The sequence below is a fragment of the Dendrobates tinctorius genome, unplaced genomic scaffold (assembly GCF_039654945.1).
Source record: "Dendrobates tinctorius isolate UK_male_01 unplaced genomic scaffold, ASM3965494v1 ptg000107l, whole genome shotgun sequence".
Taxonomy (NCBI): domain Eukaryota; kingdom Metazoa; phylum Chordata; class Amphibia; order Anura; family Dendrobatidae; genus Dendrobates; species Dendrobates tinctorius.
In genome coordinates this window covers 23,329,407-23,352,145 of record NW_027361775.1, presented here as the reverse complement: position 1 = coordinate 23,352,145, position 22,739 = coordinate 23,329,407, and the positions used below count along the sequence as shown (strand labels likewise).

The 22,739-nt window shown below is 47.7% G+C and overlaps 1 protein-coding gene across 1 annotated transcript in view; it reads left to right on the top strand.

The window, feature by feature from the left end:
- The window catches only part of LOC141100649 (matrix metalloproteinase-23-like), a 61,640-nt gene extending 42,989 nt beyond the window's left edge, over positions 1-18,651 (top strand). The window contains exon 8 of the mRNA XM_073589260.1: positions 17,611-18,651. Coding sequence (XP_073445361.1) covers positions 17,611-17,782 — 172 coding nt within the window. The 3' untranslated portion in view covers positions 17,783-18,651. The remainder of the gene's footprint in view (positions 1-17,610) is intronic.
- The last annotated feature ends 4,088 nt before the right edge of the window (positions 18,652-22,739 follow it).

Below are 22,739 nucleotides of genomic sequence, written 5' to 3'. Positions count from 1 at the left end.
CGATCAAACACGATCAGTGTACTGGGGGTTTAGGGAAGCATCGGCAGGGAGGGGGCTCCCTCCGTGCTTCCCTGAGCCCCCCAGAGCAGCGTGCTGTGCAGCGCTGTTGCGGGGGCCTCCTTCCCTGCAGGTCTCCAGATCCAAAATGGCGGCGGGGACCTTCGGGGGTCTGCAGGGAGCCAGCTTCCTCATGCCTGCAAAGCGCAGGCACGAGGAAGCCTTCTGCACTGCCTGTGACAGATCGCTGATCTGTCATAGCGATCTGTTATGTGACATATCAGCGATCTGTCACATGACAGTTATGTCCCCCCCTGGGACAATGTAATAAAGTCAAAAAAAAAAAAAGTGTAAAACTAATTTATAAAAAAAATCGCTAAATAAATAAAAAAAAAATTCGCTAATAAATTCATTTTTTTGGAAAAATAAACAATAAAAGTACACATATTTGGTATCGCTGCGTCCGTAATGACCCGCCCTATAAACTGTCCCATTAGTTAACCCCCTTAGCGAACCCCTTAAAAAATAAAAATAAATAACAAAGCAAAAAATAATGCTTTATTATCATACAGACGAACAAAAAGTGCAATTACGCACGATCAAAAAGACGCATATAAATAACCATGGTACCACTGAAAACGTCATCTTGTCCCGCAAAAAACGAGCCACTATACGGCATAATCAGCGCAAAAATAAAAAAGTTATAGCTTGCAGAATAAAGCGATGCAAAAATAATTATTTTTCATATAAAATTGTTTTCATTGCATAAAAGTGCCAAAACATAAAAAAGACATAAATGAGGTATCGCTGTAACCGTACTGACCCGAAGAATAAAACCGTCTTATCAATTTTACCGCACTCAGAACGGTGTAAACGCACCCCCCAAAAGAAATTCTTGAAATTTTGTTTTTTGTTCATTCTGTGTCCAAAAAATCAGAATAAAAAGCGATCAAAAAATGTCACGTGCCCAAAAATGGTACCAATAAAAACGTCAACTCGTCCCGCAAACAATAAGACCTCATATGACTCTGTGGGTCAAAATACGAAAAAATTATAGCTCTCAAAATGTGGTGATGCAAAAACTATTTTTACAATAAAAAGCGTATTTTAGCGTGTGACAGCTGCCAAACATAAAAACCCGCCATATATAGTAAATCAAACCCCCCTTTATCACCCCTTAGGTAGGGAAAAATAATAAAATAAAAAATGTTTTTATTTCCATTTTCCCATTAGGGTTAGGTCTAGGGTTAGGGCTGATATTAGGGTTAGCGGTGTGTTGGGGTTAGGGTTGGAGTTAGAATTGGTTGGTTTCCACTGTTTGGGCACATCAGGTTGCTCTCCAAACGCAACATGGTGTCTGATCTCAATTCCAGCCAGTTCTGCGTTGATAAAGTCAAATGGTGCTCCTTCCCTTCCAAGCTCTGCCATGTGCCCAAACAGTGCTTTACCCCCACATATGGGGTATCAGCCTATTGAGGACAAATTGCAAAACAACTTTTGGGGTCCAATTTCTCCTGTTACGCTTAGGAAAATAAAAGATTGGGGGCAAAAATATAATTTTTCTGGAAAAAAATATGAATTTTTTATTTTCACACCCGGGCGTTATAAACTTCTGTTAAGCACTTGGGGGTAGATAAGTTCTGTGGGGGGTCTAGTTTCCAAAATGGGGTCACTTGAGGGGAGTTTCAACAGTTTAGGCACATCAGAGGCTCTCCAAACGCGACATGACACCCGCAGACCATTCCATCAAAGTCTGCATTCCAAAACGTCACTACTTCCCTTCCGAGCCCCGATGTGTCCCCATACAGTAGTTTTCTCCCACATGGGGTATCAGCGTACTGAAGACAAATTGGACAACAACTTTTGGGGTCTAATTTCTCCTGTTACCCTTGGGAAAATAAAAAAAATTGGGGACTAAAGGATCATGTTTGTGGAAAAATGATAATTACTTACCGGTAATTTGATTTTCCAGAGCCATGACAGCGCCGCAGACATGAGAGAGATGGCATCCACCCCCAGGCAATACCCATACGTAGCCATCGTGCAATCGTTGACTTTGAAGCTTTCTTACCCCTGTTTGTCCCCTGAAAGGAGACAAAAAGGGCTGATGACTGTCGCCATGATTTTAAGGCTTCTATATATTGAAGCAGGCAACGTCTGACATCTAGGCAATGGAAGGTTTTCTCTCCCTGGGATTTGGAGTTTGGACAAAACGAGGGCAAAATTATCTCCTGCTCCCTGTGGAATTTGGAATTAACCTTCGGTAGGAAGGCCGGATCAGTTTTTATGATCACTCTATCATCCAAAAAGGTGGTATATGGTGGATTTACGGATATTGCCTGCAGCTCGCAGACATGACGAGCTGAAGTCAGGGCCACCAAGAGTACTGTTTTTAGCGTTAGCACCTTTATTGAGATGGAAGCAATAGGCTCAAATTGAGACGATGTCAGTGCCTGTAACACTAAATTTAGATCCCAGGGAGCTACCTTTGTTGGCAATTTTGTGGGCCTGGATGTAAAGGAGGCCCGAATAAATCTATAAATCCATGGGTGGTCAGCCAATTTCTGATCAAACAACGCCCCCAGGGCTGATACCTGCACCTTTAAGGAGCTTGTGGTCAGTCCTTTTCCTAGTCCTTTCTGGAGGAACTCTAGGATCTCTTTTATTGGTACTTTTTGGCCTGTCCTAGTCCATTGTCGGCCCGTGAACTGTAAGAATTTTTCCCAAATTTTCTGGTATTTACGTGAAGTTACCTCTTTCCTGCTAGCGAGCAGAGTGGTTACTAACGGGACTGAGAAACCCTTTGCTAGAAGGAGTCCCCTCTCAAGTTCCACGCAGTGAGGTGCAGCCTGTGAACTCGGGGATGTTCTACTGGGCCCTGGTATAGCAGATTCGGGGTATCTGGGAGGATCCATGGGTCCGAGATAGATATGTGTCTGAGCTATGTGAACCATGCCCTTTTCGGCCAGAAGGGCGCAACCAGGATTATTCGAGCTTTGTCTTGTCGGATCTTTTTTAAGACTACTGGAATCAATGGAAACGGGGGGAACGCATGGCCAGACGAAATTTCCAGCGGTGTAGCAGCGAATCCACCCCCTTTGGTCGTTCTCTTGGATTTAGGGAGTAGAACCTGTCCACTTTCCGATTTTGTCTTGTAGCAAACAGGTCTACCTCCGGTGTGCCCCAGGCAGCGCAGATTTCCCCAAATATTTTTTGATTTAGGGACCATTCTCACTGGTGTAGTACATGACGGCTTAAATAATCGGCCAGATAATTGTCTGCCCCCTTTAAATGTGTACCCGATAAGGACAGAAGATTGTTTTCCGCCCATGCGAATAATTCCCTGGCCTCTGCCATAAGGGTTGCCGACCTTGTACCCCCCTGCCTGTTTATGTATGCTATGACCGTGTTGTCGGATAATATTGTGACATGCCTCCCTTGCACTACTTGTTTTACTAGGAGAAGGGCTCACCTTACAGCCGCCAGTTCTTTCAGATTTGAGGATGCATCCCTCATTACGGGTTCCCACTGGCCCTGTAGGGTTTGTTTCTCTATGTGTGCCCCCCCAACCACATGAACTTGCGTCCGTGGTTAGTACCACCGAGTTTTGAGTAGTCCAGGGCACTGATCTGTTTAAGGTTTCGGTGCTCAGCCACCATTTTAGGGAATCCTGCACCTGAGGTGAGAGAATGATCTCCCGATTTAAATTGTAAGGACCCCTCCCCTGCTCGGATAGGATCTGCCACTGTAGTTCTCTCGTGTGGGCTTGTGCCCACCGGACCGCTGGGATTGTTGCTGTCAAAGTGCCCAGGAGCGACATTGCCTCTCTTATTGATATGGCTCGACCGGATTGTATCCGTTGTATTTTTTGTTGGATAGCCCCAACTTTCCTTTCTGGAAGAATGCACTGCTGTTTTAATGATTCCAATTGAATTCCAAGGAATTCTTGTGACTGAACTGGAGTTAATCTGGATTGTTTTAGATTGATCATCCAGTCTAACCTGGTTAATATTTCCAGAACCTCCGTAACTGCATTTTCGCAACTTTGCTTGCTGTTTGCTATGACGAGGAAATCGTCTAAATAGGGTACCAACAGACTATTTTCCCTTCTTATAAAGGACGCTACCTCCCCGATGATTTTTGTAAATATACGAGGGGCTACTGATACCCCGAAGGGTAGGCATTGGTACTGGAGATGAGTGGGGACTTGAGCAATCTCTACTACCAATCTTAAATATTGCTGATGTTCTCCCCATATTGGCACATAGTAATAGGCGTCGGTAAGATCTATTACTGCCATGTAGCAGCCTGGGTCGAGTAGCTTCACTGCTGATCCCAAGGTCTCCATTTTGAATTTTTCTGTTCTGATGTACTGGTTCAGGGCTTTGAGATTGAATATTGTTCTTAGTGACCCATCTGCTTTTGGCGTGAGGAACAGAGTGCGGTAAAACCCCTTCCCTACTTGATGATACGGTACTTTTATTAGTACCTCTTTTTGTATGAGGAGTTGAATCTCCTTTTCCAGCATGGCCTGGTTCTTTTTGGCTACCCGGGTCACTTTTACTCGATGCGGTGGAAGGCTTAGAAAACTTAGTCGTAGGCCCCCAGTCGTAGGCCCCAGTGGTCGGTTGTCCACTTTGAGGCGGGCAATGCTACCCATTGATGGACAAAGAACTGAAGCTTTCCTCCAACTGCCCTGGCGTCATTGCTTAGTATTGGGTCTCGGGGTGGTTTTGCTAAAGAGGAATCCTTTCTCCTTCCTTTCCTTCCAGGGTCTGCCCCGCATGGCTCTATCGTCTGGCCGCCCCCGGCTCCCTTTGTTCCCTGCTCCACGAAAGGACGGCGCAGAGTTTGACCTTTGACTGGAAGTCTGCCGACCAGTTTTTAACCAAAATGCTCTGCGGCATGAATTCGAAAGGGCGCATGCACGGGTGGCACCTCGGACGGAATCTACTGCGGCGTCAGCCAGGAATCCCGCTGCCTTCTGTAGGGAAGGTATTGCCTCCAGTAGTGTCTCTCTTGGACATTTATTTTTAATTTGGTCACTTAATTCGTCCACCCACTTGACCATAGCACGTGCTGTACAAGTGGCGGCTACCCCGGGTTTGAACGACCAAGCCAATGCCTCCCAAGCAGATTTTAGAAAAGCATCCGCTTTCTTGTCAACGGGATCTTTTAGGGCGCCCATGTCCTCAAATGGCAATGCTATCCCCCTGGAGGTACTAGCAATGGCGGCATCTAGCCTGGAAGCTTTTTCCCATTTATCGCATACCTCCTCATCAAACGGGTATTTACGTTTGAGCGCCTGCGGTATGGACATTTTTTGGGGGGGTTTTTTCCATTCCCTCTTAATTAAATTTAACAGGTTATCATGAAAGGGAAAAACCCTTTGTTTTTTCCCCTCAAGATTACTAAACATAGTTTCTTGAATTGATTTTGGTTCTTTAGGTGTTTCAAGTCCCATTGTGGACCTTACAAGTTTTAGTAACTTCCCAATATCCTCGGATAGGAAATATGGACGATCCTTTTCCTTGTCCGAGGAGTCTAGGTCTGAGTCCGAGGCCCCTATTTCCCCTTGTTCTTCCTCAGACTCTATGTCGGTAGTTATTTCTGCGGGAGGAAGAGGAGGAGGTGGGGGTGAAGCAGGTGTTACGTTGGAGCTAAGTGTAGTCTGTTCCTTCAATTCATCTTTGACTGTCGACTTTACTTGATCCCGGATCATAGTTTTAATGCTCTGGAGTAGAGACGGTGACTCTTCGGCCACTGTTTTTTTAATGCATGAGCGACAGAGTCGCTTCTCATAAGTTTTAGCTAGGGCCTTTTTGCATAATGCACATTCCTTATTCTTTTGCTTTGATGTGGCCTTTCCCTAAGAGAGACATGACATAGGGCAGTTGTTAATATTATGTGTTGCCTTACAAAGGCACTCACCCGGCCCTCTGGGTACCCTGGTCGCCTGTGGCTCTTCCTTCTGTGCGCGCATCTCGCCTTCAGGATCCATCTGATGCTTTAGCCGCCTGGCTGCTGGTCAGGCTCTGCTACTCCGGAGCCTGTATGCAGCCTCTCAGGGACCAGTGGCACCTTGCCTTATCCTTCTTTTATGGAGGAGCAGTGCGCGCCTCTGGGACCGCTCCCTCCTTGAAGTGCCCAGTACACCGCTCCCCCGGCGTGTGACGTCACTTCCGGTGCGACCCTGGAAGTTGTCGCCACTCAGTCGGCGCCAGCGTCGTGGTGGCCACGCCTCCATCGGCCCAGCCTCCCACAGGAGCGGCCGCCGGGGAGACTCACGAGGAGGCCGCTGCAGTGCCCACCGGGCCGGGCTGACAGGCACGCGCCACTGCGCCCCGCTGCCTTCCTCTCCCTGCGGACCTCGGCCTCCTGGCCGGCTAACATCTGAGGGGGATCCCTCTGGAGGTATGGACTCTGCCCCAGGTATCCGCCTGTGGGAAACAGGAAACCAAACTGAGGAGAGAGGTGCCGCCCCCTTCTTATGTCTCTGCTACAGGTTTCCTGTTTCCTGGGGGCGGATACCATCTCTCTCATGTCTGCGGTGCTGTCATGACGAAGGGAAAAAATTATTTTTTTATTTTCACGCCCGGGCGTTATAAACCTCTGTGAAGCACTGTGGGGTTCATAGTGCTCACCACACATCTAGATAAGTTCCTTAGGGGGTTTAGTTTCCAAAATGGGGTCCCTTGTGGGGGGTTTCCACTGTTTAGGTACATGAGGGGCTCTTCAAAGGCAACATGACACCCGCAGACCATTCCATCAAAGTCTGCATTCCAAAACGTCACTACTTCCCTTCCGAGCCCCAACGTGTATCCACACAGTAGTTTTCTCCCACATATGGGGTATCAGCGTACTCAGGACAAATTGGACAACAACTTTTGGGGTCCAATTTATCCTATTACAATTGGGAAAATAAAAAATTGGGGACTAAAAGATCATGTTTGTGGAAAAAATATGATTTTTTTATTTTCACGACTGGGCATTATAAACTTCTGTGAAGCCCTAGGGGGCTCAAAGTGCTCACCACACATCTAGATAAGTTCCTTGGGGGGTCTAGTTTCCAAAATCGTGTCATTTGTGGGGGGTTTACACTGTTTAGACACATCAGGGGCTTTCCAAACGCGGCATGGTGTCCAATCCCAATTCCAGCAAAAAAAAAGTCAAATGGCGCTGCTTCCCTTCCGAGCTCTGCCATGTGCCCAAATAGTGGTTTATCCCCACATATGGGGTATCAGTGTACTCAGGACAAGTTGCACAATAACTTTTGTGGTCCTGTTACCCTTGGAAAAATAAAAATTGAGGGTGAAAAGATCATTTTTGTGGAAAAAATATGATTTTTTAATTGTACGGCTGTACGTTATAAACTTCTGTGAAGCCCTTGGGGCTTCAAAGTTCTCACCACATGCCTAGATAAGTTCCTTGGGGGGTCTAGTTTCCAAAATGGTGTATGTAATTTGTGGGTGGTTTCCACTGTTTTGGTACATCAGGGGCTTTCCAAACACGACATGGTGTCCAATCTCAATTCCAGCCAAAAAAGTCAAATAGTGCTGCTTCCCTTCCGAGCTCTGCCATGCGCCCAAATAGTCGTTTACACCCACATATGGGGTATCAACGTACTCAGGACAAATTGCACAATAACTTTTAGGGTCCTGTTACCATTGGGAAAATAAAAATTGGGGTGAAAAGATCATTTTTGTGGAAAAAATATGATTTTTTAATTGTACGGCTGTACGTTATAAACTTCTGTGAAGCCCTTGTGGGTTCAAAGTTCTCACCACATGCCTAGATAAGTTCCTTGGGGGGTCTAGTTTCCAAAATTGGGTTACTTGTGGGGAGTTTCCACTGTTTAGGTACATCAGGGGCTCTCCAAACGTGACATGGCGTCCGATCTGAATTCCAGCCAATTTTGCATTGAAAAAGTCAAACGGCGCGCCTTCCCTTCTGAGCTCTGCCATGCGCCGAAACAGTGGTTCCCACCCACATATCAGCTTTCAGCGTACTCAGGAGAAATTGCACAATAATGTTTGCAGTCCAATTTCTCCTGTTACCATTTTTTTTAAACATTCAAAAAATTCCTGTGAAGCACCTAAAGGGTTAATAAACTTCTTGAATGTGGTTTTGAGTACTGTCAGGGGTGCAGTTTTTAGAATGGTGTCACTTTTGAGTATTTTCTATCATATAGACCCCTCAAAGTGACTTCAAATGTGATGTGGTCCGTAAAAATAAAATGGTGTTGCAAAAATTAGAAATCGCTGGTCAACTTTTAACCCTTATAACTTCGTAACAAAAAAAAAAATTGGTTCCAAAATTGTGCTGATGTAAAATAAACATATGTGAAATGTTATTTATTATGTTTTTTTGTGTGCCATATCTCTGTGATTTAAGGGCATAAAAATTCAAAGTTGGAAATTGCGAAATTTTCAACATTTTCGCCAAATTTCCATTTTTTTCACAAATAAACGCAAGTTATATGAATGAAATTTTACCACTAACATGAAGTAAAATATGTTATGAGAAAACTTTCTCAGAATCACCGGGATCCATGGAAGCGTTTCAGAGTTATTACCTCATAAAGGGACAGTGGTCAGAATTGTAAAAATTGGCTCGGTCATGAACGTGCAAACCACCCTTGGGGGTTAAGGGGTTAAAATTTCTCCTCTCCTTTGCAGAGATATTAGCAATCAAATATTTGGTACTGTGAGGTAGCGCTGTCATTTAAGTAGCGGTTAACTCGCTTGGCAGCCACAATATCAGATCCGGCACAGGTTTTCCATAAACTCAGAACGGTCCATGCGGTTTATTAAACATCATAAACCATGACCAGCAATATATAAACGGCATAGCGTCCATGACAGAGCTTCACTCTGTTAGCAATGTCCAATACGCAGGCTTTTCAGCCTCACAGTTATATCTCACCCCGTCAGGGTTCTCTCATGGCTGCTTCTCTATACTGCAGACATTCATTCCCTCCAGGGAACTCTCAGGCACTTGCAGCCATTACTCCCAGCATCCACACGTGCTGTCAGGCAGGAAGCCCCATCTCAGCGGGACCTTCCACACTGGACCAACCAGGTCCCAGCATTCACCACCTGTGACCTACCCTGGCCACATTATATGGTTCATAGCCACGCCCACCAGGTCACATGACTCTCACCTCATCACAGGTCCTTCAAGCATTTACACACTCTTTCCAACAGTGCTTTAAACACACCCCCTGGGTGGGTTTGTAGGTAACTGGCCCGCCCATCTCCCTAGTTACCTGAAGACTTCTCCCTGTCAAATTAAAGTAGCACCTCAGCAGTATCACTGCTGATCATCACATAAGTCTCCATCTCAAAGCCACCCACTTTGAGATACATAATGGCCATTCAGTATTCTGCCATTCATCCTTTCTCCTGGGACATCCAAACAGCGCCCCCTAGCGGACACAGTGGTTACTACACCACATACCTCCCCCTCTGTTCAAACTTGTGGGGTTGAACACACCACATTACAAAAGGGTCTTGCGACCGGGCACTCACTACACCTTGCCCCACAGGTCGAGAGAACTGTCTCCATCTGTCATATGGCCTCGTTCCTACGTTAGACCTCCCCTGCCTCCAGCGGTCATAATATCGGTCATTGGCTTTGACCCCCCCAGTCACGGTCTGTCTGCGTCGTCAGACACTGGTTAGTCACCATCCTTTTTCTATCTAAGCATCTTGTAACAAATGGTACCCCACCACATCTAAGTTTACTTTTCAGTGCATTAACCTCACAGTTCTTTGCATCTGCTGTCTCCGTAGCAACCTCCAGTTCACACTGTAATCTATGGTGCAACGTATTGGCACGTTGAGCCTCTTTCTCTGCTTCTTCCACCTGGAGTTTCAACTGTTTCAGACGCACATCATTTCCCTCCGCCAGGCCTTTGTACTGCTCAGAATTACGCCTTTCATCATCCATTTGCCTTAGTACAACCTTCAGTTTTTTCTCCTTACGACGTACTTGTTTGCTTGCAGATTGTCGCATTTTAATTTCTGCATCAAGCTGTTCCTCCAGTAGTGCAACCTTTGCTTCTAAGTCCTTATTCTGGCGAACTAATTGCTGACAGGCACTCTCATTCTTCTGAGCATTACTACGTTCTGTCTTCAGATCAGCATCCACCTGGTCAACCTGAAGTGTGGCCTTTCTCAGCTTTTCATTGGCTAATTCAACGTTGTCGTGTTCTTCTTCCGCTTCTTCTTCAAGCTGAACAATGCGAGACTCTAACCGCCTCTTTTCTTCCAAAGCCAGAGCACCTTCACCTCTGTTGTTGGCAATCACATCAGTCAGTTCATCTCTTTCCTGCTGTGCTTGTCTTTTAGCACACAGCTTTTAGCACAAGCTCCGTCTGCAAACGAGTCACCTCTGCTTCTGGGTCGCCCTCCCAGGGCTGTGGGGCACTCGGTACCGGGCCGGTGTCAGGGGAATGTGTCACAGCATCGGTGACCCGGACCGTTGCCCTGGGCGCCCAAGTCAATGGCGGAATGTATGTGTAGTTAATAGTTTGTGACGCCACCTGTGGTGCTCGGCAAGGGAGGTGTTAAGCCGACGCTGCAGACAGATCCTCTGGGACAGATGGTGTGGTGCAGCAGTGATGGTATAGCCCTCCACAGGCAGGGCTGATGTCCCAGGGCAGTGTAGGTGTAAGGGTTGTGGAAAGGCACAGGCAGTGTAAAGAATGGTACCCAGATGTAGTGGTGCTGAGTGGGTTGGCGCAAGAATGAATGGAGTACACCGGAGCTTGCAGTTCCAAAGCTTTACTCACAGTCTGCGATACACAAGGGTGCCTGCCTCCGGGCCGTGTCCTCCGGGTCAGAGACTCAGCCAACCTCCAGGCCAGATGGAAAGCTCCTCTCCAACACACTCCGCCAACATGTACCTTTCCTGAACGACTCCTCTATTGCGCCTTAAGGTGTGAAGATCTCCAGTACCGTGGTACTCTAGAGTTCCTCCTGTCCAATGTTCCTAACAATTCTACTCGTATGGCAGACAGCTGTAGCCTCTCTCGGGGACTCCCTTCTCCGGAGTCCTGGCTCTCTAATCAGTTGCTGTTGTGCCCCGAGTCTTAGTTGAGAGTAGTGCATTTACAGCCAACTACTCCACCGGTGTCTGCTGCAGAACCATAAGTGTCCATACAACCTCGGGGACCGGGCCCCGGCCTTGCGCTGAGAACCTATAGGCAGGGTTCCTCTTCCAACCCAAGTGTCCTCTCTGTTCTCCTACTCCTTCGTTCCGCACTGATCCTTCTCTCTCTTATGAAAGCTTAAGTTGCAGTTCTACGTCTTTCTCCTCCTGTTCCTTGCCTGTGCCAGCTGGCTCAGATCACTGAGGCAGCTGCAGCACTCCTTCCTCCATCCCTTCTTCCAGGGATCCCCACTCCCCCTGAGTGGCTTCCTCTCTCAGCCTCACTCACTGACTGTCCTGACTGACTGACCTCTAATCCTACACTTTCCCACTCTTTTATATATCTAAACTCCACCCACCTCCCAGCACATCCAGTGTTCCATGCAGGTAACCACCAGAGGTGCTCTGCCACTCTCTAAGCACTGAGCCGCAATGTGGTTGTGCAGAACTACCCTGTTGTGTGGGGTGCAAGTGTTGGAGCGTGGAAAGGAGTTCCCACCTTACCTGGATGGTGGGGCACTACACCTTAGGAGAAGGTGCAGTACCTCTGTGGCGACTGAGACTCAGGGGCGCCACACTTCCATACTTTTCAGTTTCTTTTTGTCTTCACACTGTTCCTCATTCAGGCCTGGCCGCTGTAAGTCTTAGTCCCACTTCTTCTCCCGCAGAAGACCTCTTACAGTTTCTGTTAGTACTCCTACCTCTTCTCTGAGGGACTTATTCAGACCTTACCACGATGCCAGGTGACCTTTGAGCTCAAAGACTTCTTTCTCTAGGTCATCTAGTCTGTGCTCCCTTTCTCTCTCAGAGCCAAAGTCACCCCTAGAGTCTGAGTCACGCCGATCATCCGAGTCAACCCTCCAGCTACCCTCTGACCGTGTGTCCACTCCAGTCACCTCATCTCCCAGCCCACCATCTGTCTTATCACGAGACGTCAGGTCCGTCAGTTGGGCAGATGTACTTCTTCTTCCAGTCACTTCTACATCAGACCTGTCCACTTTAGGAGGCGTCACCGTCTCAACGTCTGTTAATCCAACAGTAGAAACTTCTCCCTCATTCGACCATACATCATCAAACAACACAAAGTCCTGGCCTCTCTCCAAGGCATAGACAGTCACGTGGTATCCCGCCCCCTTGGCACGCACCACCTTTGGTCCCCTCGAACATTACTCGGTCTACTGCATAGTTCACCGTGACCCCATGTTTACAGCGAACCCTGGCGTTTTTCTCGGTCAGAGACAAAACGAGAGGAGTTCCTGTCAGTCACCTGACTCTCTGAGTCTAGTCTACCAGAGACTCCTTCCCGATGCAGCATCACGGTACACACCTGTGGCCCGTCATTATCCGGAAAATACATGCTGCACTCCTCAAAACTCATACAGACACACTGCGGTTCCCCAGACATACCCACTGAGGCAACTAGTGCTGCCATTTCCTGAACCACCCCAATTTGGGTCACCGCCCTCTCCTGGGACTCCACCCCTTTTTGGGTTACCACCCCAATTTGGGTCACTGCCCCCTCTGGGGCGCTACTTCTTTTTGGGTTACTACCCCAATTTGGGTCACCGCCCCCTTCTGGGACTCCACCCCCTTTTGGGCTACCACCCCGGTTTGGCCACCGCCCCCTTCCTTGATTTCCCCATGTCCGTTATACCGGTCTTCTCTGACCACAGTTCGCACAACACTGTTTATGTCTTTTAGCGATACCACACAAGTCCTTGCTGGCACCACCACAGCTCCTGCTGTCACCGATCACCGACACCACCGGCTGCTGTTCACACACAGCGGCTGGTGTCCTCTTCGTAACCCCACCGAGATACAGGAAGTCGCTTGTCCCCTTCGTAACCCCGCCAAGTTACCAGGAGCCGCTTGTCCCCTTTGTAACCCCGCTGAGTTACAGGAAGCCGCTTGTCACTTTCTTGACTCCCACTGAGCCACCGCAGGCTGAGTTGAGAAAAGAAAAAAAACACACAAAAAACTCACGTGTCCTTTCTGTGTGCAATTCAGGACGTTCCGTCTCCTCTCCTGAGACCGTCCAACACACAGGGCGCACCGGGTGCTATTCAGGGAGCGACCCTCCTCCCAGGGTTTCCCAACACACCGGCCACACCAACACACCACACAAAACTCACGTGTCCTGTCTGTGTGCTATTCAGGACGTTCCGTCTCCGCCTGAGACCGTCCAACACACAGGGCGCACAGGGTGCTATTCAGGGAGCGGCCCTCCTCCCAGGGTTTCCCAACACACCGGCCTCACCAGGTCCAGGGGCTTTGCGGGTGCTCTTCAGGACATCCATCTCCTCTTGAGACTGCCCAACACTCACGCCTCACCAGGTCCAAGGTCATACCACGTGCTCCAGGGATCCGATTCTTCTCCTAGAATCTCCCAACACTGACCCTCCAGGACCTTGCTCACTGAACCCTCCAGGTACACAGTCTCTCTCACTGACCCAGGTCAGTACAACACGAACACCTGTCCGTTACCTGTGTCGGCCCCACAGGTCCTCGGATACCTCTTCTCCACAGAGGCACCCTATCAATCACCAGTCTCTTTCACACTGACCCCGGTCAGTACAACACGATTTTCACGACCGTCACTTGCTGGCCGCGCAGGTTCTTGGACCCGTCTACCGCAGAGGTATCCTATAAGTCTCTTTCTCCTGGGGAAACGGCCGCACTGGGCTTACTGATCCGGACAGTGCCTTACTCACTAGGCCGCCCCACGGTTCCAGAACCACAGCTGGGCAGTGGCTTCCCCAAACGTCAGCCTTCCTGCCTCAGCGTTGCCCTTAGCAACCGACTTTGCAGTCCTCTTCTGTTGCTCCTAGCAACAAGGCTACAACAATGCCCATGGCATTCTCCACCAAATGTGAGGTAGCGATGTCATTTAAGTAGGGGATCACTCGCTTGGCAGCCACAAAATCAGATCCGGCACAGGTTTTCCATAAACTCAGAACGGTCCATGCGGTTTATTAAACATCATAAACCATGACCAGCAATATATAAATGGCATAGCATCCATGACAGAGCTTCACTCTGTAAGCAATGTCCAATACGCAGGCTTTTCAGCCTCACAGTTATATCTCACCCCGTCAGGGTTCTCTCATGGCTGCTTCTCCATACTGCAGACATTCATTCCCTCCAGGGAACTCTCAGGCACTTGCAGCCATTACTCCCAGCGTCCACACGTGCTGTCAGGAAGGTAGCCACACGAGACCTTTCAAACGGACCAATCAGGTCCCAGCATTCACCGCCTGTGACCTACCCTGGCCACATTATATGGTTCATAGCCACGCCCACTGGGTCACATGACTCTGACCTCATCACAGTTCCTTCAAGCATTTACACACTCTTTCTAACAGTGCTTTAAACACACCCCCTGGGTGGGTTTGTAAGTAACTGGCCCGCCCATCTCCCTAGTTACCTGGAGACTTCTCCCTGTCACATTAAAGCAGCACCTCAGCAGTATCACTGCTGATCATCACATAAGTCTCCATCTCAAAGCCACCCACTTTGAGATACATAATGGCTATTCAGTATTCTGCCATTCATCCTTTCTCCTGGGACATCCACACCGCGCCCCCAGTGGACACAGTGGTTACTACACCACAGGTACCCAATGCATTAACTTTAGTTAAGTACAGTGAGTGTTATTAGTTTTCACTGGGGGCGTGTACTTCATTCTCCTGTATGGTACTGACCAATCATAAGCAGACATCAACATAAGACTTTGCCTCATTTTTCAAGCAGAAAATTGATAACATCAGGGACAGTTTTGGTCAACAACCCCCAGAGCCCTTCCTCCCGACTTCCCAGCCCTCCACCTTCAAAACCAACTTCTCCACCATTACAGAAGATCGACTCTCCACTCTACTCTCAAGATCACATCTCACCACCTGTGCACTCGACCCGATCCCATCCCACTTCATCCCAAACCTCACCACAGTCTTCATCCCAACCCTAACCCATCTCTTCAACCTATCACTAACAACTGGTGTTTTCCCCTCAAGCTTTAAACATGCCTCCATCACACCTATCCTCAAAAAGCCCTCTCTTGACCCATCCTCTGTATCTAGCTATCGCCCTATATCACTTCTCCCATACGCCTCCAAGCTACTGGAACAACACGTCTACCTTGAACTGTCCTCCCATCTCTCTTCTTGCTCCCTCTTCGACCGCTTACAATCTGGCTTCCGGTCACACCACTCCACTGAAACTGCCCTTACTAAGGTCACCAATGACCTCTTAACTGCCAAGAGCAAGCGACACTACTCTGTCCTCCTCCTCCTGGACCTGTCGGCTGCCTTTGACACAGTGGACCATTCCCTATTATTACAGACCCTCTCATCCCTCGGCATCACAGACTTGGCCCTCTCCTGGATCTCATCATACCTAACAGACCGGACATTCAGCGTCTCCCACTCACACACCACCTCCTCACCTCGCCCCCTATCTGTCGGAGTCCCACAAGGTTCAGTCCTAGGGCCCCTGCTGTTCTCTATTTACACCTTTGGCCTGGGACAGCTCATAGAATCTCATGGCTTTCAGTATCATCTTTATGCTGATGACACACAGATCTACATCTCTGGACCAGATATCACCTCCCTACTAACCAGAATCCCTCAATGTCTGTCCACTATTTCATCCTTCTTCTCCACTAGATATCTGAAACTCAACATGGACAAAACAGAATTCATCATCTTTCCCCCATCTCACGTGACCCCCCCTACGAACCTATCAATTACAGTAAATGACTGCCCACTCTCCCCAGTCCCACATGCTCGCTGCCTCGGAGTAATCCTTGATGCTGATCTCTCCTTCAAACCACATATCCAAACCCTTTCCACTTCCTGCCGACTTCAACTCAAAAATATTTCACGCATCCGTTCATTCCTCACCCAAGAATCTGCAAAAACCCTAGTCCATGCCCTCATCATCTCTCGCCTTGACTACTGCAACCTCATGCTCTGCGGCCTCCCCTCAAACACTCTCGCACCCCTCCAATCTATTCTAAACTCTGCTGCCCGACTAATCCACCTGTCCCCCCGCTATTCCCCAGCTTCTCCCCTCTGTCAATCCCTTCACTGGCTCCCAATTGCCCAGAGACTCCATTACAAAACCCTAACCATGACATACAAAGCCATCCACAACTTGTCTCCTCCATACATCTGTGACCTCGTCTCCCGGTACTTTCCTGCACGCAACCTCCGATCCTCACAAGATCTCCTTCTCTACTCCCCTTTTATCTCCTCTTCCCACAATCGCATACAAGATTTCTCTCGCGCATCACCCCTACTCTGGAACTCTCTACCACAACATATCAGACTCTCACCTACCATCGAAACCTTCAAAAAGAGCCTGAAGACCCACCTCTTCCGACAAGCCTATAACCTGCAGTAACCACCGATCGACCAAACCGCTGCACGACCAGCTCTACCCCCGCCTACTGTATTATCACCCATCCCTTGAAGATTGTGAGCCCTCGCGGGCAGGGTCCTCTCTCCTCCTGTACCAGTTATGACTTGTATTGTTTAAGATTATTGTACTTGTTTTTATGTATACCCCCCTCACATGTAAAGCGCCATGGAATAAATGGCGCTATAACAATAAATAATAATAATAATAATAATAATTGATGACATCACAGGATCAGCCAGCTGGAGTGTGCAGCCTAAGTGCTGAAGAAATATTACAACATAAAACTGTGGACCTATTCACTCCTGTTAACTTTTCCACATTTTTGTGCTGGGTAGGCACAAAAGTCACAGGACCTGTGGTCATGTGACTCTGATGTTATCACAGGTCCTTCTATACTTCAATGTAACTGCTTGCTTATGATTGGTCAGTGTCATACAGGAGGAAGAAGTACACGCCCCCAGTGAAAACTATTTAATAACACCCTCTTGGACTTACCTAAAATTGACTCATTAGGTGCCAAATATTTGATTACTAATATCTCCGCAAGGCGAACTAAAAAAATCACAACACAGAAATGTTTTATTTTACTTTGCAGCAACTATCACATTATGTCCAGTTCAACATGAAAGGATTTGTGAGAGGTTTTGTTTAAATAGTAACTAAACTTTGAACCTATTTTTTTCACATTTGGCAGGCAATTTTATTGTGGGAATTAGTGGGAATCTGGGTCCAGAGATCGCTCAATAGACCCTTTAATTGTGCGCACCTCAGCAGACAGGAGTGCACAGCTCAGCAGACAGGAGCCACAGCTTCAATAGGGAGCATAGGTACTATAGGAAGGCAAAAAAACAGTGCCACTGACTACACTATTTATTTTACTCATACACAGCTAGAAATAAACGAGGAGCTTAATAATCACTTTATTTTACAAATTGCAACCACAAAGTATATGATGTACAAATTGCAAACATCATACAGATGTTTGATTATTTCTTACCATCGTCATGTCTGAAATGCCTTTTATCTTACTTTTTATTGTAGTTGGTACAAGGATGGTAGTCGTCTAAATTTGTCAACTGCTGGAGTTGCCAAGAAGTCTTTACTTAGTCTGACCATACAAGCACAAGTGTTTACCCAAGGACGCTACACATGTGTAATTCGCCAGGGAATTCTAACCCTGGGGGGAAGGTCATGGAACCTCCGTGTCATCTAGCATTTCCAAAATCTCACTGTGAAAATCCAAATTTAAACTTTTATTTTTTTTTTGTTTCCTGTTTTTGGTGATTTTGCAGCAAAAAGTATCCCTTTTGCAACCAGAACTGTTCTGACTCCACACCCCTGAGGGTGTCCAGCATTAACGTTTTCACCAATTTGTGTTCGAGTTGCTTTTCTATGCAATTGAATTATATGGGATAGACATCAATACAAAACATATCAGAGAGTGTTACCTATGACCTTGCTGCCAGTGCATCATTTGTTCTTCCTTGGACTACTAGTACATATTAACCATTTTGTACTGGAATAACTCCACAAGGTCGGCCATGTTGAAGATGCTTTGTGTCAGATCAAAAGCAAACAGAATATCTCACGGCACCTGCATCACCAAGATTCTGAGGGCTCAACAACCAGAGCAGGTATAAAGATAAATCAACTGAAGAAAGTCGTCACTTCATCCTCTGTTAAAAGTAAGGTCACAGTTTATTAGCAAATGCTCATTGTCTATATGGAGATAACCTATGCGTATAAACCACAAACACAAAATACAAAAATATTGAAAAAAAAAACAATCAAAATTTGTTGTTTTTAATATTTTTTTAAGTGATATTTTTGATTTTTTTTGTCTGCATGTTTGTATGTTGAGTCTGTAGTTTATACGTGTACATTATCTCCATATGGAGAATTCACACCCACTAATCAACTGTGACCTGATTTAAGGATGCTAAGGGTATGTGCACACGCTGCGGATTCTGCTTCGGATCCGCAGCGGATTTGGCCCTGCGGATCCGCAGCAGTTTCGCAGACATTGTACAGTACAATGTTATCCAATGGGATTTCAAATCCGCAGTGCACATGCTGCGAATTTTTCCGCGCGGATTTGCTGCGGTTTTAAATCCGCAGCATGTCAATTCTTTCTGCGGATTCCGCAGCGGTTTGACACCTGTTCCATTGTCCAGGTGTCAATCTGCAGGGAAAACCGCTGGCAAATCCGCAGGCCGCAGGTAACTTTACCTGCGGTTTTACCTGCAAATCCGCAGGTGAATCCGCAGCGTGTGCACTCATCCAAAAAGGGGAGTGGTATGATATAACCTTTTTAATGGTGATTGTAACATGTATACAACAGCTATGATTAAGAAATTTAATTTCAAAATGCGTTCCAAATGCGTTCCAAGATGTTCTGATACTTTCTTTTAACCTTGTCTATGCACATGAATTTTGAATAAAGAAACAAGAGTTCATCCTGGAGGATGGAGCGCTGATTTTTTTCTTCAGTTGATTTCTCTTTCATCCATACAGGTGTGTCAGCGCACTACAGTCACCACTCAGTGCGGGTTGTGCGTGAGACGATATCTGATGCACTCGTAGCATGCTGCCAAATGGGCATGAGAAAATAATTGCAGATCTGCACTGCCCCATAGTATAACACTGGGCCGAGTTTCACCCGACAAAACATCACAGATCTGCACTGCCCCATAATATAACCCTGGACCTAGTGCTACCCGACAAAACATCACAGATCTGCACTGCCCCATAATATAACCCTGGGCCTAGTGCTATCCGACAAAACATCACAGATCTGCACTGCCCCTTAGTATAACACTGGGCCAAGTGCTATCCGACAAAACATCACAGATCTGCACTGCCCCACAGTATAACACTGGGCCGAGTGCTATCCGACAAAACATCACAGATCTGCACTGCCCCACAATATAACACTGGGCCGAGTGCTATCCGACAAAACATCACAGATCTGCACTGCCCCATAATATAACCCTGGACCTAGTGCTACCCGACAAAACATCACAGATCTGCACTGCCCCATAATATAACCCTGGGCCTAGTGCTATCCGACAAAACATCACAGATCTGCACTGCCCCACAGTATAACACTGGGCCAAGTGCTATCCGACAAAACATCACAGATCTGCACTGCCCCACAGTATAACACTGGGCTGAGTGCTATCCGACAAAACATCACAGATCTGCACTGCCCCACAGTATAACACTGGGCCGAGTGCTATCCGACAAAACATCACAGATCTGCAATGCCCCACAGTATAACACTGGGCCGAGTGCTATCCGACAAAACATCACAGGTTGCACTGCCCCACAGTATAACACTGGGCCGAGTGCTATCTGACAAAACATCACAGATCTGCACTGCCCCACAGTATAACACTGGGCCGAGTGCTATCCGACAAAACATCACAGATCTGCACTGCCCCATAGTATAACTGGACTGAGTGCTATCCAACAAAACATCACAGATCTGCACTGCCCCACAATATAACACTGGGCCGAGTGTTATCCGACAAAACATCACAGTTCTGCACTGCCCCACAGTATAACACTGGGCCGAGTGCTATCCGACAAAACATCACAGATCTGCACTGCCCCACAGTATAACACTGGGCCGAGTGCTATCCGACAAAACATCACAGATCTGCACTGCCCCATAGTATAACTGGACCGAGTGCTATCAGACAAAACATCACAGATCTGCACTGCCCCATAATATAGCATTGGGACGAGTGGTATCTGTGGCGCCCCTGAGGCTCAGTCGCCACAGAGGTACTGCACCTCCTCCTGAGGTGTGGTATCCCACCATCCAGGTAAAGTGGAGACTCCTGACCACGCTCCAACACCTGCACCCCACACCACAAAGTAGTGTAGCAAAGCACCTTCGGTGGCTCCCTGCTTGGAGTATAGCAAAGCACCCATTGGTGGCTCCCTGCTTGGAACACGAAACGTGCTGGGAGGTGGGTGGAGTTAGATTACATTACAAGGAGCGAGAAGACTTTAGAACAGTCAGTCAGTTGGTTAGAGAGTTGGAGAGAAGAAGATCCCTGGAGAGAGGGATAGATGGATGGAAGTGCTGCAGCAGATCCCAGTGACCTGGGTCTGCTGGCACGGGAAAGGAAGAGAGAGAGCAACATAGACTGAAAGCCTGATTCTCCATAGAAAGAAAGACTAGTACGGAACGTGAGGAGTAAAAGGGAACAGAGGACGTGGGTTAGAAGAGAACCCTTACTAGAAGTTCCAAGCGCAAGGCCGGAGCCCGGTCCCCGAGGTTGTATGGATACTAATGGTCCTGCAGCAGACATCGGAGGAATAGAAGTAGTGACCACTTTATTCCCACACAAGACTTGGGGGCACAACAGCAACTGGATAGTGAGCCGGGACTTAGTAGCATGAAGTCCCCGAAGCAGGCTACAGCTGTCTGCTGTACAAGTAGAGTTCATAAGAACATCGGACAGGAGGAACTCCAGTGTAACTCAGTACTAGGAGTACTTCATTTAAAAGCGCTATAAGAGGAGGCGTTCAGAAAGGCACATGTTGGCGGAGTGTTGGAAAGGAGTATTCCATCTGGCCTGGAGGTTGATTGAGTCCCTGACCCGGAGGACACGGCACGGAGGCAGGCACCTGTTTGTACAACAGACTGTGAGTAAAGCTTTGGAACTACATGCCCTGGTGTCCTCCACTTATTCCTGCGCCAACCTGCCCAGCACTGCTACATCCCTTGCGCCTGACACTATACCATCTATGTGTCACTTCACCTACTCTGCCCTGGGACTACAGCCCTGCCTGTGGAGGGCTATAACATCACTGCTGCGCCACACCATCTGTCCCAGAGGATCTGTCTGCAGCATCGGCTTACATCTTCATTGCCGAACACCACAGGTCGCGTCACGACTTACACATTGACACTGAACATTTACAATGGGCGCTGAACATTTACAATGGGCGCCCAGGGCCATGGGCCGGGTTCCAGCTACCGTGACATCTCCCATTGAGGACCATCGGGCCCGGTACCGAGTACCCCACTGCCCTGGGTGTGAGGGCGTCCCATATCCAATAAAACATCACTAGTGATGAGCGAGTGTGCTCGTGAATTTTCTGAGCATGCTCTGGTAATATCAAAGTATTTTGGGTGTGCTCGGAGATTTAGTTTCTGTCGCCGCAGCTGCATGATTTGCGGCTGCTAGACAGCCTGAATACATGCGGGGATTGTCTGTTTGTTAGGAAATCCTCACATGTATTCAGGCCGCAGCCTCAAATCATGCAGCTACGGCGACAGAAACTAAATCTCTGAGCACATCCAAATATTCGGAGATCACCCGAGCATGCTTGGAAAACTCGAGTAACGAGCATACACACTCATCACTAAGGCTAGGTTCACACTTGCGGATGGCCGAGATGCGGAGGGCTGCGGACTTCCTCTGTGAAGCTCCGCCCACTGCCGCACCTCCTCCGTCAAGCTCCGCCTACTTCCGCATACTTCTGCATGCGGCCTGCGTATCCTATCTTTAACATTGGGTATGCAAGTCATGCGGATGTATGCGGATGCCTCCACATGTGTCGATTTGACAATGCGGCGACCCACGTCGAACGCAAAATGTTGAAATTTGATGCGGTCCCCGCATCGTCAAAACGACGCATGTGGAGGCATTCGCATACATTCGCACGACCTGCGTGCCCAATGTTAAAGATAGGGTATGCAGGCCGCATGCAAAAGTATGCGGAAATGGGCAGAGCTTGATGGAGGAGGTGTGACAGTGGGTGGAGCTTCACAGAGGAAGTCCGCTGACCTCTGCAGCTCAGCCATCCACAAATGTGAACCTAGCCTTAACATCACAGATCTGCACTAAGCCATAGTATAACACTGGGGCGAGTTCTATCCAACAAAACATCACAGATCTGCACTGCCCCATAGTATAACCCTGGACCTACAGTCATGGCCAAAAGTTTAGAGAATGACATAAATATTAATTTTTACAAAGTCTACTGCTTCATTTTTTCTAATGGCAATTTGAAAATACTCCAGAATGTTATAAAGAGTGATCAGCTTAACAGCAATTACTTGCAAAGTCAATATTTGCCTAGAAAATGAACTTTATCCCCCAAAACACATTTCAACATCATTGCAGCCCTGCCTTAAAAGGACCAGCTAA